At 35.0% G+C, this 17,058-nt stretch overlaps 1 protein-coding gene across 1 annotated transcript in view; it reads right to left on the reverse strand.

The window, feature by feature from the left end:
* bma (SCY1-like protein bma) overlaps positions 1-17,058 on the reverse strand; it is a 43,698-nt gene that overhangs the window by 20,088 nt on the left and 6,552 nt on the right. Inside the window, exon 2 of the mRNA XM_046616965.1 lies at positions 14,989-15,175. Within this exon, the coding sequence (XP_046472921.1) occupies positions 14,989-15,153 (165 nt within the window). The 5' untranslated portion in view covers positions 15,154-15,175. The remainder of the gene's footprint in view (positions 1-14,988; positions 15,176-17,058) is intronic.

The raw sequence follows: 17,058 nt of genomic DNA on the forward strand, positions 1-17,058 counted from the left end.
TCAATCAATCTTTTTTCAAAAAATGGTCTGTGCCAATACTTTTGACCGCCGCTGTATGTATTATCATAAATTTTATTTACATCAAAAATCCTTTATGTTGATATGAACTGTCTGTTTACAAAAATACATACTAGACTCTCTGGTTACAGGTGCAAAATTCATTTTTATTTTGTACCCGAAACTATACTTTTCCACATAGTAGCCGTAAAGTGCGCCATTACATTCGCGTTTTCTGGCCCTAAAGTTGAACTTTACGGATACGTGCCTCACTGTATATAAATTCAACTTTACGGTCGGAAAACGTGACGATAATGGCGTCCCTTAGTGCTACTGTATCGAATAATAATCTTCGGACCCCAGCCGTATAACTTTCCGACATCGGTAGGAAAACTGCTGTTTCAACTATCCTACCAAATGAAAATGCCTAAAGAGTGTATAGTAACCATAACTAGGAATCTCATTCCGTTTGGGTCAATATGTGGTCACCAGATGTCGCCGGCGTTCGATTCTCCCGCAAGCAAAAGTATTTGAAGAGTGAAATAATCACAGAGAACTTGGGTCTCCGAACTACGGTGGATTTTATGCAGAATCCTAATGGTATAGAGCAGGGTCCCCGGATGTGTAATAATTTGGTTTACATGAGCGTGGAAATTTTGTTATTACCTCGTGTAAACACCGTCAATGTGATACTTGATTGGTTACAATAAACTTGATTTGACGCATTTTACTCAGGACACTCATGCATTTCAACGGATTAAATAAACGTTGCTACACCTGAGCAGAGTGCTCTCAATTTCTCATCAATGAACATGGCGAAAAAAACTGTTCGATTCGCTTTCATTATTTCACATGTTTCGTTCACTGACGATCAATATCGTGTGAGGTTGTTGAACGGTACCTACTTCTTATTATTCGAACGGTCAGTTAGTATAACGTTGCTACAGCAGCGTGGCTTTACTATGCAGAAATGAGTTTGCATGTGGCTGATCGATATTTCAACGATTACGTATTCTATGCCTAATTCTTGATTTTTTCCCGCCGAGTTTTATTACCCAGCTGAAATTTCTTACATTCTTCGAGAGCTCTTTTGGAAATTCAATTCTAAGTTTGTCCCGCATAAATAGTTCTAATTGCAAGTTAACTGTCCGTTATTATTAATTCTTCTTCGGATAAATTTTATTTCAGGCTTGTCATTTCTCCGTGGTTATTTTTAGTGGATTTATAACGAAACTGTCATAAATTTGAACTCATTGATATAGCACATTCACTATTGTATATGGATACGAAATATGACCTTTAAATATGCAGGCTACATTACAAATCACCAATGAAAGTTCACCTTATTGGCAGACGCGCTAATCACGATGTCGCGACAAATGACTCGTTTGTGTTGAACATCGCTCCTGTTGACCTGTTGACCAGTAACGTATCTAGAGTATGACACGCATGGCACGAGCCCTGGGTACAATTTCAGTAGGGGCGCTACGAGTACGCTTGAAAGAGGTTGGGTAGTTGAAAATCAATTTACTTTTGGTGGCTTTATTACAATATCATCAGACGTTGAGTTTATATCAAATTTTTACATTCCCAAGCTATGTGGCAATTATCTCCTTGAAATGGAAGGAAAAAGAATAATATGACTCGTCGCAGAGTAAAATCGACCGAATATATGAGGTTTTCCATTGTTTAGAAACGATTTCAGGTGCAAAATCACTATTTAAGGTTTTGTTTACAATTCGGGATTTGTCTCAACACATTTTCAAAAGAATCGCAGTGGCTTAAGGGTGCATGAATTCGATAAATACTAAATGTTTGATCATCTCGTAATAAAATGATGAAAAAAGTATTGATTTCCAAGTAACAAACTTCTTCAACCCGTTACGGGAAAAAATTCCTATCAAATTTTTGCACAATTTTAATTTCCTTTGTTAAACTATGAAATAGAACATAACGAAGATAAAAATTTTAAATATCGATCTTTGTTAAGGGGATGGTTCGGTGCTCTTTCTAGCTATGTGAAATACCGCTCCTATGTGGTACATGATTACTTTCAGCATTCATTTGCAATCGCGAAGAACCATCTCTGACGGCCAAGAACTCAAAAGAATCCATCACCATTTCACAAATTCTAGAAAAATTGGGGACCCTGGGAGACAATCGCCGTATTGATTTCTCGGTGAGAAATTTCATTTTTGACGGTAAAAAAATATTTTACATGGTAGCACCAAGCTGTGATTTTTCTATTCAAAATGCCACATCAAAAAAGTACCTCATGGGTGAACAAAAATTACAACATTTTTGACGGATTATTTATAATTCGTTTGCTTTATACATACTTCCCATCAAATCTGCAATGCATTGTTCAATGAAAAATATGTTTGAAGTGAATGAATTATAAATAGTTTACCAAAAATTTGTACATTTTTTTTCATCCGCGGAGTACTTTGATGATATTTTCTTTAACACATTAATGGAAAACATGAATAAAGTAACTGTACTGTAAATAACCCACCAAAAATTTCTTAATTTTTTTTTTAAATCACACGGTACTTTTTTATGTAAAATTTTGCAAACAAAGATTTTTTTTCCCGCAAAAACGAAAATTGTCACCTAAAAATTAAAACGCGATTGCCGACGAGTGTTTCTCAGGGCTGTCTATTTTTATACATACATAAAAATGAAACATCTGAAAAATTGCGCATGGATTTGATTATATCTTCATTCGCTCAAAAATACAATTTGTGAAATGGTTATAGATTTTTTTTTAATTTTTGGCTGACACAAAGTGTCCTTCGCAAACGCAAACGAAGCCGAAAATCAATCTTGAACCTTCTAGGACCTGTATTTCTCATATCTGAAAATCGAACCAAACCCATTCCCTAAAGGTTTTATCGTTAGGATATCAGATTTTCAGACAACGGCGCAATTTCAGTATTTGCCAGAGGAGTTATTTTCCTCAGATACGCCACTCTTGTTGACTGTGCATTTTTCAGCGCTACATTAAAATGACAGTAGCCAATCTTTGATACTCGGAAGAGGGAATCCCCGGTGAAGCTATCAAGCTTTGACCGCAATCCTTCTTACTTTAAAATTTCAGCGTGCGATCGAATCACCGAAAAGTTTCCAATGTTGCGATTTCAACGTAAAGCATTGCATAGAGTGAGAACTCCGTTATGGATTGTCAGCTTTCATTCGAAATTAATGAAAGTAGAGATGTCAATAATCCGAAGACACCTTAAAAATTTTTCAATATCATGTCCCCGTATCGTTACACTGAACCAGTGGTCATCTCCATTTTTACAAAATAATTACGTTAAACTCCCTCCATACCGGTCGTCAGATTTTCATTATAATCGATACAAATTGAACATTCGACAGCACCAACTTATCTTCCAAATTTGAAATCCATACGTCAATTGGTTCTACTGAAATCGTGGTCGACAGATAGTTCTAGGATATATACGACGACGAAGATCAAGAAGAACAATTTTTTCATCACGGACGCTCAATAACTCAGAAACTGTTCGTTCCATTACAGTTTAATTTTAACTAAGGCCGTACTGCAAGCTAGAATGCTTGGTGATGCTTGACTTTTACTGCGAACAACCGAGTGGTTTCAGAGATACTAGTAATAATAATAATTCTTTATCAATCACAATTATATTTGCAATAGAAGGGAGGAAGTAAGCAGTATAGCAGGGGCTATATAGAGATGTATACGAAGAATGGCTTGTGACATATAGACGTAGTAACAAGCAAGTGATTCTCGGTCAGGAAATATCTATTTGAAACCAAAGTGCATTCAATGCAAGCATGCAAACCTGGTAATGGCTATATACAGGTGCGATAAAAAATTTTAAAAGTAAGATGTCATTCTATGGGTCATAACAAAGAACGTACATTTTTGCACCGTACTTCATGAAGCAGTTTGGGAGATAATACCAGTCAAAATGTGCAATTTTCATCGAAAATGCCATTTTTCGATTGAAATCTCTCAATCGCAGAAAAATATATATACCACGTACAGTTTTCATTTAAAATTTTTCTTAATGAAACGCTATTTTTGTTAACTAATTATAATCAAACACTAATGTTAGCAACAATGTTTATAAGAATAAATTATAAAGTGAAGAAGCTTAAACATTAAAATCGTGAGAAAATCTATCTACCAGTATAATTCTATTTATTTTGTAGTTTTCTTTGTTTCGTACTGCACGTAACAGCAAAAAATTGAAAACAGATATAGATTCGGCACATTAAAACCCTCATATCAATAACATTGATTTTTTGAAGGAGGATTTCGTTGCAGACCTCTGTAATTACGGTATATATTAGGGTGTCCCTTGACAGGGGTGTTTTCGAATTTATATGCTCCCTAGGGTGTTTCAAAAAATGATGGATTTTTTTTTTTTCTTATGGTGTCCAAAAATTGATAGTATATCTAAAAACAAAAATTTTGGCGCGAATATGAGCTCTTAATATCAATAGGAAGGTTTGCCTCTATCCATTTCTTTATTTTCCATTTAAATAACACGGGAAATTTTTTTTTTCATTTTTGAATTTTTATTACTTTGGAACGGTTCATCGTAACAACAATCTAAAAAAAGAGATTTATAGGAAATTTTACGTTCTACAAAAAACGTCTGAAGATCAAAGTTCCTCAGATCAACCGTTTCAAAGATATCAGCGATCAAACATAACACTAAACAAAAATTTCAAATATTTTCCAATAAAAGTACAAAAAAATATCATATGCCATATTTATATTATTTTTTATGTAAAATTACTTTAATTCTGTTAACCTAAGACTGTAAACTTTTTTTTTTGCTAATTAATTCAATACTTAACTCACAAAAAGCACAAAAATCATTTATGTGATATTCTTAACCTTTATATTTATGTATTTGTGCGTTTTGTTATAGAAAATTTTATTACCTACAAAATGAAAAAAAAACGGCTTCGTAACTCGCATAGTTTCCGAGATATCCCGATTAGAGTGTTTGCATAGCCCTCATCCTGTGTTAATCAAATGGGAAAAATTCAAACCGGATGCGTCACCTTTTAGAATTAAGCTACCGTGCTCCGGTTTCACGAGGCTTCGTTTGAGGCTCAAAACTAACTTTCTCGAAGGTACGTAAGAAAAAAAAAAAGTTAAAAAAAACCACCGTAATATATATATATATGTGTTTGCAATACAGTCGACCCTCTCAATAGGGCCGTCCTGGGGGTGTTGGGGAGGATATTTCTAAGAATTAGCATACCCCCACCAACGATCTCGACGTCCATTTATAACGCTTTGAACGGAGACTCTCGCAATAGGGTCACCAAAAGTCCATAAGAACTACGTTATTTTTTTCCAGCATTTCACTTTTATTGTCGGCCCTATTGCGAGAGTATCTGGCAAAATTTCGCCTACGCTTTATTCAACTACAGTATAATAGTAGGGGAGGCTGCTGAGTCCTGTTCCGAGAGGCCCTATTGAAAGAGTGGACTGTACGAGTGTTTTTAAACCAAGTTGTAGGTAGAAAAAATACAAGTCCAGAACAAAAAAGACTGAGGAAATTATCACGATTCAAATAAAGTTCGAAGCCGTTTGTGAAATATGACCCCAAGAATTTCTCAAGCGTTGTATAGAATAATTAGACCTCTCAAATGTCCCGTTAAAACAAAAAAATATGAAGAGGTTGAAAAAGAGCTCGAAAGAGCGAAGGGTGAATGTTACGCCGATGTTAGCGTCAGCTTTATCGTCTGAACAGCACATTGAAACAGAGCTATCGACACTGTTATTAAATTTATACATACCCGAGGGTTTAATCACTGTGCAAAAATGGCGGACATTGACTACAATTACAAAGATCGCAAATTTACGACAACGATTACAGGGGTTACAGAAAGAATGCAATAATTCCATCAAGATTACAGAAGATTATAAAAAATACAAAAGCCGACAACCAATATAAAAGATTACAATGAATACATGAGATTACAGTAGCCTGTATACACCGGATTGCAACAGTGATTAATCCCTCATTCATAGAACATACCTAACATAACTGGATACACGAGAGGGACTCAATGATTCTTGAGGTTGTCTTCGTAATATGCACCAGGAAACTAATATAGTACGCGCATGCGCAGACGGTTCGAATTAGCAGACGTCATTTTTCCCGCGGACGTAGTTCATCTCAAATCGAGTATACAAAGCCATCGGATTGGCTGTTAAGTTATCCGCCATTAAAATTTAAGAGGGATAGCTCGGAGGTGAAGTGCTGTCGGTTTCTAACAACTACTACGCATGCGTGGGATAGTTCAAGCAAAAATTTAATCTCACAGATTTCAAAAAGAAACGGGGTACCCTGGTGTACAAACTTTTCGAAAGACTGTACCGGTGCAAGAGAGATAGCACTTCACCTTCGAGTTATCTCTCTTTTCGGAAAGCCAACCGTTTACCGAGCCATGCAGTAAGCGTTCCAGTATCATTACAGTTTAGTGAGTTGTTTGAAAGAGCGACCAGTCGTCGTGAACGTAACCTCAACAATTTTTGGAGTTATCGCTGGCAGTTGAGTTCGACATTGGCGGCTGTGAAAATTTTTGAGGTTACACGCACTGCGGCAAACTGTCGTCCAGATTTATGACGGTTGGCCGCCCTGGCAAACAACTGCTCTCGGATTGTAGCGCATGCGCATTAAACTGTGGCAGACGATGGATCATTCTATCGTTAGCAATTCATTCTGTACACGTTTACGTGGCAGGAAAGCCGAATTACTCGACACAGTGAATGAGATATCAAACTCGCCCGCGTCAAGTGCTGAGTTGAAATAATTTTTTTACACGGAAAAAAAGAACCTGATGGATTTACGTGCTCGTGGTAATAATTATATGGACCGTGCTTTATTGAAGTAAGATTTAAAGGGGTTACGGTTAAAATTACTTATTAGTAAATATACTGCAATAGCAGTATCATACAATCCTGGTAATTTGTGATTTACAAAAAAAAAAAAAAAAAACGCCCATCAAATAATTAACAGCGCTTTTGTAAATCCTGCGGAGTTTTTCCCGAATGTGATAATCCGTAACAAGCCTCAGTCAATTAACAACAGCAGTTTTGCAAGCCTTCTCGAATCTGTATATAAACTATTTAAAAAAAAAAGTTTGCATTACCTGCATAACCTCCATAAGTTGAGGTGACGAATCTGCATGAAAAGACGACAAAGCTCGCACATGCGCAGTTGTATGCTCAATCTATTAAGTTTCACTGTTTCCTCTTGGCATGTATGTGCCGTGATATTTACATTTACAACGAGGGCGAATGTGGTTCATAATGAAAGAATACCAGGTTGGTCGAAAGGCCGTCAATTCTAAACCACGCTGCGACACAAGTACTCCATTTAGCGTCAAAAAGGGCTGTACTAAGTTTTCGTGATTCATTCTTGACGCACACGAACAGAATTTTTCGGGAATCTTCCGATCTTTTATCCCGATGGTCTAAACCTTTTGTTCGATTGATAGTTATTGATAATTTGACAGTTCATTCTGTAATTTCATCAAGTGATAATGCATTTGTATTGTTTCATACTTCGTTTAATATATACACTTCTAAATTTAATCGATAGTTACTCCACTCACTTTGTTATCTCTCAAAAAGGGTACTTCGTCTATGTCACTTGTCAGCTATCCAGTTACACAGAGTTGAGCTTAGTGGTCGTTGCAAAGTTGAAGAGGATTTGCGGTAACCATTTTGCTAGGGAAGGCAAAGTAAACTTTGAAACGTTGTTAAAGGTGTTAGCCTAGTTAGAAATCATGGGATTTTCTGCGTGTTACACCCGGTTGAACCGCGTGGAAGAGATCAGGGAACGGTTTACGGGGGATTGGCACATTGGAGTGAGAGTTACATTCTTTTACTAAACGGATCGGTGGAATACAAGGTGCGTGTCGACGCGGGCGGACAGTCGACGAATGGAAGCAAGTGCAGTAGAAACGAGGGAGATAACAAACGGCGAAATAAATGCCAAGATGAAGAAATTAAACAATAAAGAGGGTTGGAAAAAAGCAGCCTCTCCACGGAGAACTAGAAAGTAGGAGTGATAAATCCGATTAAGACGACAAGGGATAACGACTCGACTCTGTAAGGACTACGGAGGCAAGACTGAAGACGGATGATAAAAGAAAAGAAGATCCTGTGGGGCCGCAGACAGGATTTAGAGCGGGAGGAGCACTATATTAGACAATGTGTATATTACGTACATTCTAAATTATGCAAGAAATAAAGGACCAAAAAAAAAGAGACAAGCTGTGTACCATTTTCAGGAACTTGAGTGCACACCGATTGACCATCCAGCTGTGAAAATTTTAGAGGGAATGCTGAAAAAGGTAGACACAAGCAACCACTTAAAAAGATCAAATCATCGAGCTGTAAATAGAAACGAAAAGTGCAGCAAGACTCTGTTGGAAAGAAAGGCAAGTGCTTTCTGTCTGAGGAAAATTTCTGAGAAAGTTGTCCGTTAAATCCAACTTTGGTCTCCTTTACATGCAAGAAAAATCCAGAGGAAACATTAGGAGACAAAAAACTATAAGAAATACTGACAGGGGAAGAAGAAATTTGGTCATTGCGATACACTGATGACATTGTTTTATTGTCGAAAAGAACAAGGACCGTCCGGAAATGATGGTGGGAAAAAAAGGTGGAGAATATGTGAGAAGCAATTACCAGAAACGATGCCTCATCTAATTAATGGGTGCAAACATTTCGGCAAGACAGTGTGAACAGTACGAGCACTTTTCTAAGCGAGAAGAGAAGAAGACGGAATTTAATTAGCTAAGTAATAGATAAAATGTAACGTTCTGAGGGACCTAAGACCAATGGAACTAATTGTAACAGTGAAGGGTCGGAAGATAACTGCTAAATCGAAGAATATGCCACGATACAATACAATCATATGTAGTTACATAAATTAAACTTTAATGTAAAACTGCTTGTGTACGCGCAAAGTTCAAAGTTCATTATTCACGGTTGTGAAAGGAATACGCGCTATAAAATATGTACCAAAATTCTATCAAAGCTGCTGACCCACACGGAATTAATACGCGATAAATGATGCTGGCAGTGTTTGTGAAATCACTGGTGCATCAATAGTTTTTATATCGTATAGTATTAGTTTTTCAATGGCTCGCCATTGTTTCTGTCAAAAATTTCACGGTATTTCAATGGTACTTTCCTTGCGGGACATTGCGCAGTTTGTTTGATAGATAACAATTTCGTCTTCGTCTAAAATCGGGGACACATACTCGTAATGATGACTACCTATTTCACAGAATTAATAATTTTTCGAACACTTGTTCGAGTTTCAAACAACGCCAACAACAGCTTTAGCATGAGAAGCAAACTTATTCCGATGAGTTTCAATATCTTTAATTACATTCTACATTGAATGATAAACATTCGAGGCGAGCATGCTCAATTTTGAACTTGTTATAGACGCTGCCGCGATTGCCACTTGGAAACTCAGGGTCACCTTTCCTAATCCCATATACCTTAAAAGTAATTTGAAACCCCTCGACCATGTTATAAAGTTTGATCAAAATCAATTCCCCAACATTGTGCGAGCGCCCTTGTGAGTACTATCTCGCTGCAGTAAATTCGCAACATTCGTTTCTTTTAGAGCAAGATAGATAGACACGGAGATATTACACAAAAATGGACAAATTTAGACTCATCGTAATACCCGGCCGAAGTTTTTATAAAAAATGCACATCGGAGTACAACAAATTTCATTGTTATAACTTCCAGTATGGGGTCATCATCAGACGCCGTAGAACATGGCTTAATGTGTCCCACCGTAGAGCCCACATCCCGACCTTCTACCTACGTAAGCCCCTAAAAACTCCCATGAAACTTTTCAAGAACACGGACTGCTGTTAAGGGACCTTAGTGAATTTTTAAACCCTCCGAGTGAGGAAAGGTGCAAGTGTTACATTTTTAATACTTCTGGTTATTTTCAATTTTGCGTATAAGATATAGAATAAGTTACGAAAACCAAGAATGTTTTACAATTTTCTCTTTATTCATACCGCTGTAAAAAATTTTCAAACGAAAGGGTCCTACTAAAAATGATCTATGTAAAAATGCAACACGCTTCGAACAGAATAACGTTTCGTCCGTTTTCGAAAAAAAATGTTGTGGACATGATGTTTAATAGGTTCAAATTGGAATAAAGGTTTATCTAATTTGAGCATTTTTCAAAAATAACGCTGCTCCACGCTTGCGTAGGATATTTTGAAACCCGAAGTTGAAAGGAACTCATTTCCTTTTTTTTTTTTTTTTTATTCATCTAGTGCCGACTGAAATTGCGCACTCTATTTTACTGATGCTACAGCGCTTAATAAAGTTTCAATAGACCGTAATTAATTCCTAGTGGATTCAACTGCATTCCAAAAATTGAATTAAATACCGGGAAGCGTCGCGAGTTAAGGAGATTTAGTCTGAATATGGGGCAAGTAAGCAAGAGACGGCAATAAACCTGATAATACTATACGGTCATTTTATATACGGAACAAATTTTAACGTCCGAGTTTACGAGCTGCACACTACAGTATCGCACCAGTGAGGTGCATGCCTGTATGCTCATTGTATTTATTCAGTAAGCTCTATTACAAGCAATAAACTGTCGATATCGTTAATGCTAGAATTGTGATAATGTTACATCTGCGGAACAAATTAGTGTTTGTTCGAAATTACACACATACCGTTACTCACTGACATTTCATTAAAACCACAAGTTAGGACATGGTTTACACTCTCCTAGGTCACAATAGCATGATTCTTTACGTTTAAGGATGTACGAGACCTACGGTCAGCCCAAAAATGTGTCAAAGCAAAAACATGACTGTGCAAAAGTTAAATGTGATTTTAAAAAGTCTCTGTGATGCAGTGAAAAAAAAAGTGGCGAACACTTAATTTCAACTGTAAGAATTCTATGATTAACAACGTCAGAAAAATGACATTATTAGAATATTTTCCAACCGAAAAAGTCATGTAGTTTTTTTCCGATTTTGATAAACAACAGATTATTCTGTTCGTAAATGAATACGCTACAAATCGTCTGATGTGAAACAGATTTTGTCTTAAAGTCGTGCGTTTGGATTATTTTTTAAAAATCGATGTGTAGAGTCGTTGTAATTTACAAGTGAAATAACAAAAAATAAATTAATATTACTCAACGACTAACTCAGACGAAGAAATTTATGGTTTTGAATATTTTCTAGTCTTAAATTTATATTGCCTTAATTATATTCCATCTGATTGACTACAGAAACAACCCTTTTTTTCGGTTTTACAGTGAGTTTGATGCATTATAAAAATTTTAACAATACCTGCTAACTAATTTAGATGAAATCCTATTATTTGCAACCTCTGCAGCAGCTCGAAAACTAACGACCACCTAAACTTTACAAACTTGACCATTCCCACAATTAACGGTGAATTTTCATGAAATTGCTGAAAATTTTAAACAAAACAACAAGCTGAATGCAAAAGATGTCATTTTTTAAAAATTGTTTCCACACGCATTCAACCGTATTCAATGACAAAAAGTTAATTGTGAAAGCATTTTGTAGAGAGTTGAATTCCCTACAGAAGCGTCTCGTAAACGAAATCTGTGACTCTGGCAGTTCAAAAGTTGTAAGCCTCGAATCGAAAATCAAGATCTTGTAAAAATTCGTCATCAAAACGTCGTTAGAGGATAAAACATTGACTGTACAACAAAAATTCAATAGAAAAATATTCATACAGTTCAGTTTTCTATAAAAAATATCTAGAAAACAAAGTTTGTAGCTTCAACGGTTTACAAGTTAGACCTTTCTGTGTGAAAATTCATCTTTACACATTTTCAATGGCTAAGCTCTTGACTTTACATCACGGATTTAAATAATGTTGCTGTGCAAAATTTAATTTTCTCGAAAATAATTTCATGATCAAGTTTTATGTAATTAAATGTGGCTGGATGGTAACAATTTTTAATAAAAATGACAAAACTCCAATCCCGAGAGCGACCTTTTAAATTGGATGTAAGATATATCCTTCCGTAAAGATTCTTCTCTTTCTATTCGCAACAACTTTTTTCGGTGGGGGTGGACAAGAAGTATCTAACTTCCAAACGAAACACTCTAATATATCCGTATAAAGACGTTTAGTTCTACAGTAGAACCCGGAGCAATTTGAAATCCCGAGTTGTTTTATATTCGCTATCCTATCGTTTGTATTTGGCGTATCTCAAAGAAGAGCTACCAGTATTATTCAAATAAAACATCAACTCATACATATGTAGGTAGACGCGGATATGTATAGTATACATGTACATATACGGTACATCTACAAAGTAAGAAGAGGTGTATAAATATGGTGAAAAAATATTCAGACGATCAGATCTGAGGGTCGTGGTGGAGAGCGACTTATTTAAAACCTAAAAACATCCAACGCCGATATAAATATGCATGTATAATAATATATATATATTCAGTGCTCTAATGGGAACGAAACATCATCCCCTTATGAAAATTTTGAATCGCAGAAACTCGGTCGAATGATTACGGCATTTGCATACGTCCAAACAGCACTAATGATTGAGTTATGTACGTTGAATGTCAAAAAAAAATTTGAAATATTTCATTCTTTATAGTAACTAGAAAAGTCTAGCAAAATTGCTATCGCTACAATAAAGTTTTAAATATTCCTGGAATTTCAGGAAAAATGCTATATAAGGAGTAATTATTCATAGTGATTATAGTTGTTGACACCACCTTTTCTGCTTGTAGCAGAACTGATTCTGTTTGTTTGATTAGCTAAAATATTTTTCCAGTTAAACGTGGCCTAAAAGTCAGTTTACTGTTGCACCAGCGTTACTAGTCACAAAGACATATATAGTACGAGTAACCGTAATCAAAAAGAATAGTCTTTTGGTTACAGCCAAAAAACTCATTTTTGTTGAAAAGTGAACAGTTGAAAACTCGAAACACTTTGAAAAGTAATTCTAGATTTTTCTTTTAAATTAGTCAATCAAGTTTTGTGACAGTTTTTTGATCTCCTGAAAAATAATAATAATAACACTTACACCGTTTTGCCGTGCCAATTTTTTATAATCTCAAGAATGAATGTTTGTCAGCCACACTGTATTGGGAGGACGGGTATGGATTATTTTTAACTTTTCAAGAAAAAAGACGTATTTTCGATATTCTGGCACTTGCACTGTTTTTCCGTACCACCCTTCAACTACAACTTTCTTTTAATGTATTTAACAATCGCAATAAGCGCGTCTAATAATAAAAAACGCATCAGCAGCAACTCAACATATTCCACATGCAATTAATGTGTAATTTTAAGCAGATTTTGAAAAAAAAATCTAGCAAAATTGACCATCAATTATCAACTAATTGTGTAACATAATATGCCAAATATAATTCCAAAACATTTTATTCTAAAAAAGTCTTAGCACATACTCTTCAAGATTTTAAATATATTTACAAAAATTGTATTATATTTATATGTATAAATCAACCTATTTAACCCTTACCATTCTTAATTTTGTCAAAACTTAGCAAAATCTCTAAGACCCCCAATTATTCATTTTTTTTTATTATCAAATGACTTTTCCATTACAAATAATCACTTCTCAAATCAAATAACGTGTTAATTGTTTTTTAGATTGAAACCTTTCAGAGATGTAATAAAAAAACAGCAAGAACCAATTAACTTCTCGTTCTGAATGAAATTCGTGTGAGATTTTTTTTTTTTAAATATACAACCGTAAGCATTGATTTTAACCGATTCAGAATTTATTCAGTATTCAAATAAATAGAAACCAAATCGTTTTATCATGAGACTGATTGTTAAATGATCTCTACGAAAGATAAAATTTTGTCGAGTTCCTAAAAAAATTTCAAGTTAATGAGACTTTAAGAAGCTTTGAACAGTTGCAACTCAAACGTGATTTACCAAAGCAAAAATTTGAAAAATATATTCGGAAATTTAGAGATGTTATTGTAACCTAAACATGTTTCAACGGAATTCAAACTGTTACTGGTTGAAATTATTAAAACTGGCCGCTTCTTTGCAAGAAAAAAAACTCCTGGACGTTATCACCTACTCGAACTCACTAAATACGTTTTCCTGTCACACATTTCTGATTTCCAAATAGTTGACCAGATCAATTCACGTTATCAGTAGATACTATAATTTGCTTGTTTGAACTGATTTTTGCAAAAACCACTATTAAAAACAGTACATAAATCGCAACGGTTTTTGGAATTTTTCGGAAAATTCATTTCCACAATGAGTTCCTAACGAAAGTAAACCTCCTCAAACTTATCACAAATCCAACATTGTGCTTTTGCAACGAAAACACGTTTTAAAGTTAGGTTGATGTGTTAAAACGGATAAATCTCTAAAGTTCCAATTACTATAATGATTTTTGGTTTCCATCAAACAGTAAAAATAGTCGTGAGGTCAATCAATGCTTTGTAAATTAGCTTAATACGATTATTATTATTATTATTACCTATTTCAAGTATGATATTTAACGAAGGTTAAATAAAATACCAGAAAATTGATCAGGTTTTGGAGGATCGCAGAGAAAACCTGTAAACTTCTAAATGTTTCAAAATCGGTACATTCCTAAAAAAAATAACTGTTTCTCGAAATTTCAAGAAATTAACATCAATATAACGTGTGAAATGAACGTTGAAAATATCTCAATGCATAATTTATATAAAACCAATACGAGTTTCATAATTGTACTTCTGGACTCCAGGGTTTCCTGAATTAATTTTATGATACGAACAGTCGGTCGCCCTCAATTTCCGAGGCACATTTTCCTCTCGATCCAGACTCTATAAAACGGTGAGAAAATTGGGCTGAATCGGTGCGAGCGTCACTCGAACACCTTCCCAAGTGCTCGACAGTGGCCGAGCAACGATTTATTAACGTATTTTTCATACCTTTCCATCGCTCTTGCGATACGCGTCGAGGATCCGCCAAACTTGTTCCGGACCAGCAGTCGCCGATTGTTTTCCGACTTCAAAATAGTGCCATATTGGATTTGATTCGAGAGCATTTGGTGCACTGCTACTTTTAAACTTTGAAAACATGGTACGTGCTCCCATCCAATACCAGTTTCTCGGTTTTCTGTCAAAGAATAAAAATTTCGGTTGATTATGAATGTATAACAAATCTCACTGGATAGACTGAATTTATGAGGTAGACAATTTTAGGGAAAGAAATTAGTTGAAGAATCATCTGCAACAACGAAACTAAGAACTGTTTAATTTTGTCCGATAATTTTGTTTATTGATGTCATTTCTATACGTTTTATTGGAAATTGTTCGATATTTTTGCATCACAACGATATGTTTCAATGCTATAGTATCACTTTAGTATATCGATCGTTCAACTTCGAGTTTACGTCACAGATGCTTACCAAAAAGTTGTAGTATTTATAGGTATAAGGTGTTAGGGATACAATCAGTTTGAAGCGAGGTATGAAAGTAACTTTAAACGTTTTTTCAGGCTAAACGTAACGTAATAATTGTTTTTTGTGCGTCAAGCGCGGTAAATGAAAAGGTAAATTCATTCCGAAGGAATTGAAGTTTGGGGTGCTGATACTGTATACACTATACATGTACATCTACCAGAGTGTAAAAAGTGTCCCGTATATCACTGATAGTGAATCCGTAGCAGCGTTGTGCGTAGAAAATGAGGGTAGTAAGTGAAATTTCTCTATCTTTGTACAGTAAATTTAGGAAGCTATAGAGACCTTGCATAATGACTTGTACGCCAACTGGTGACAATAATGTGGATTTAGTGGGAGGATTTATTAAATTTTTATAAATCAACTTTCACACTGTCGTTATCGAAAAACATTTGTTGCATCCGTGGATGCGCAAATATATCACGTCGAAAACGTGGATTCGATTCGTTAGTGAAATTTTATAAATTTTTGTTCCGCATGGAAAACTGAAAAATGTACAAAGTGGATAGATGCAGCAAAAAATTTTGTGTAAGTATTATATTAATATTAATATAGAAAGAATTTGTCACATCTATGATAAAACTACAAATATTCCAATATGTAAGGCCTGTTATATTCTAATAAAAATTATAAATAACCTTTATATTTATCTTTTTTTCTGTCCTAAAGATTGGATTGATTTTTTAATATTTTAATTTCCAGGAAAAATCAAGGGAATATAAGATGGATGTAATGGATACTCCGATTTTTCGTTATTTATAAAATGAGTACTACAAATTTTTTACCCTTATTTGGAACGCAGTTTTCCGAATTTTTACTTGCTTTTAGTGTCAGATAAATATAAAGATTATTTATAATATTTTTTACAATATAACAGACTTTACATATTGAAATATTTGTAATTTTATTATACATGTGGAAAAATTCTTTCTATTTTAATAATAATACAGTACTTGCACGTCATTTTTTGCTGCATTCATCCATTTTATACGTTTATCAATTTTCCATGCGGAACCAAAAGTGGCCTCTGGAAATTTACAAAATTTCACTAACGAATCGAATCCACGTTTCTGACGTGATGTATTTGTGCATTCACGGATGCAACAAATTTCTTTCGATGATGAAATTGCGATAGTTGATTTATAGAAATTCAATAAATCCTCTAACTGAGTTCACATTTTTCTCATCAGTTGGGGTAAAAGTCATGACACACGGTCCCGATACGATGCAAAAAATCTGATATTCACCTTGTGATTCCTAAGGATGTCAATTTCAAATTTGAACACAACTGATAGCCTCATTTGATAGTTGAAAATGTCGGATCCAATATGGCGGATAAATATGTGCCAGAATATATGTAAGAATAGTTATTTGATTCGGATAAAACTTAGCATGTACCCGGGGCTTTCCGAGCTCAATAATCACGCATCTGAAGTAAAACTTCAGCAGTACAGAATGGCCGCCTCTTTGAATCTGCTACATCAATTTTGTTTTTAATTTCGAAGTTAGGTTGGCAGCCGTGGCCAATGGTTGAACGACA

The sequence above is a fragment of the Neodiprion pinetum genome, chromosome 3 (assembly GCF_021155775.2).
Source record: "Neodiprion pinetum isolate iyNeoPine1 chromosome 3, iyNeoPine1.2, whole genome shotgun sequence".
NCBI lineage: Eukaryota > Metazoa > Arthropoda > Insecta > Hymenoptera > Diprionidae > Neodiprion > Neodiprion pinetum.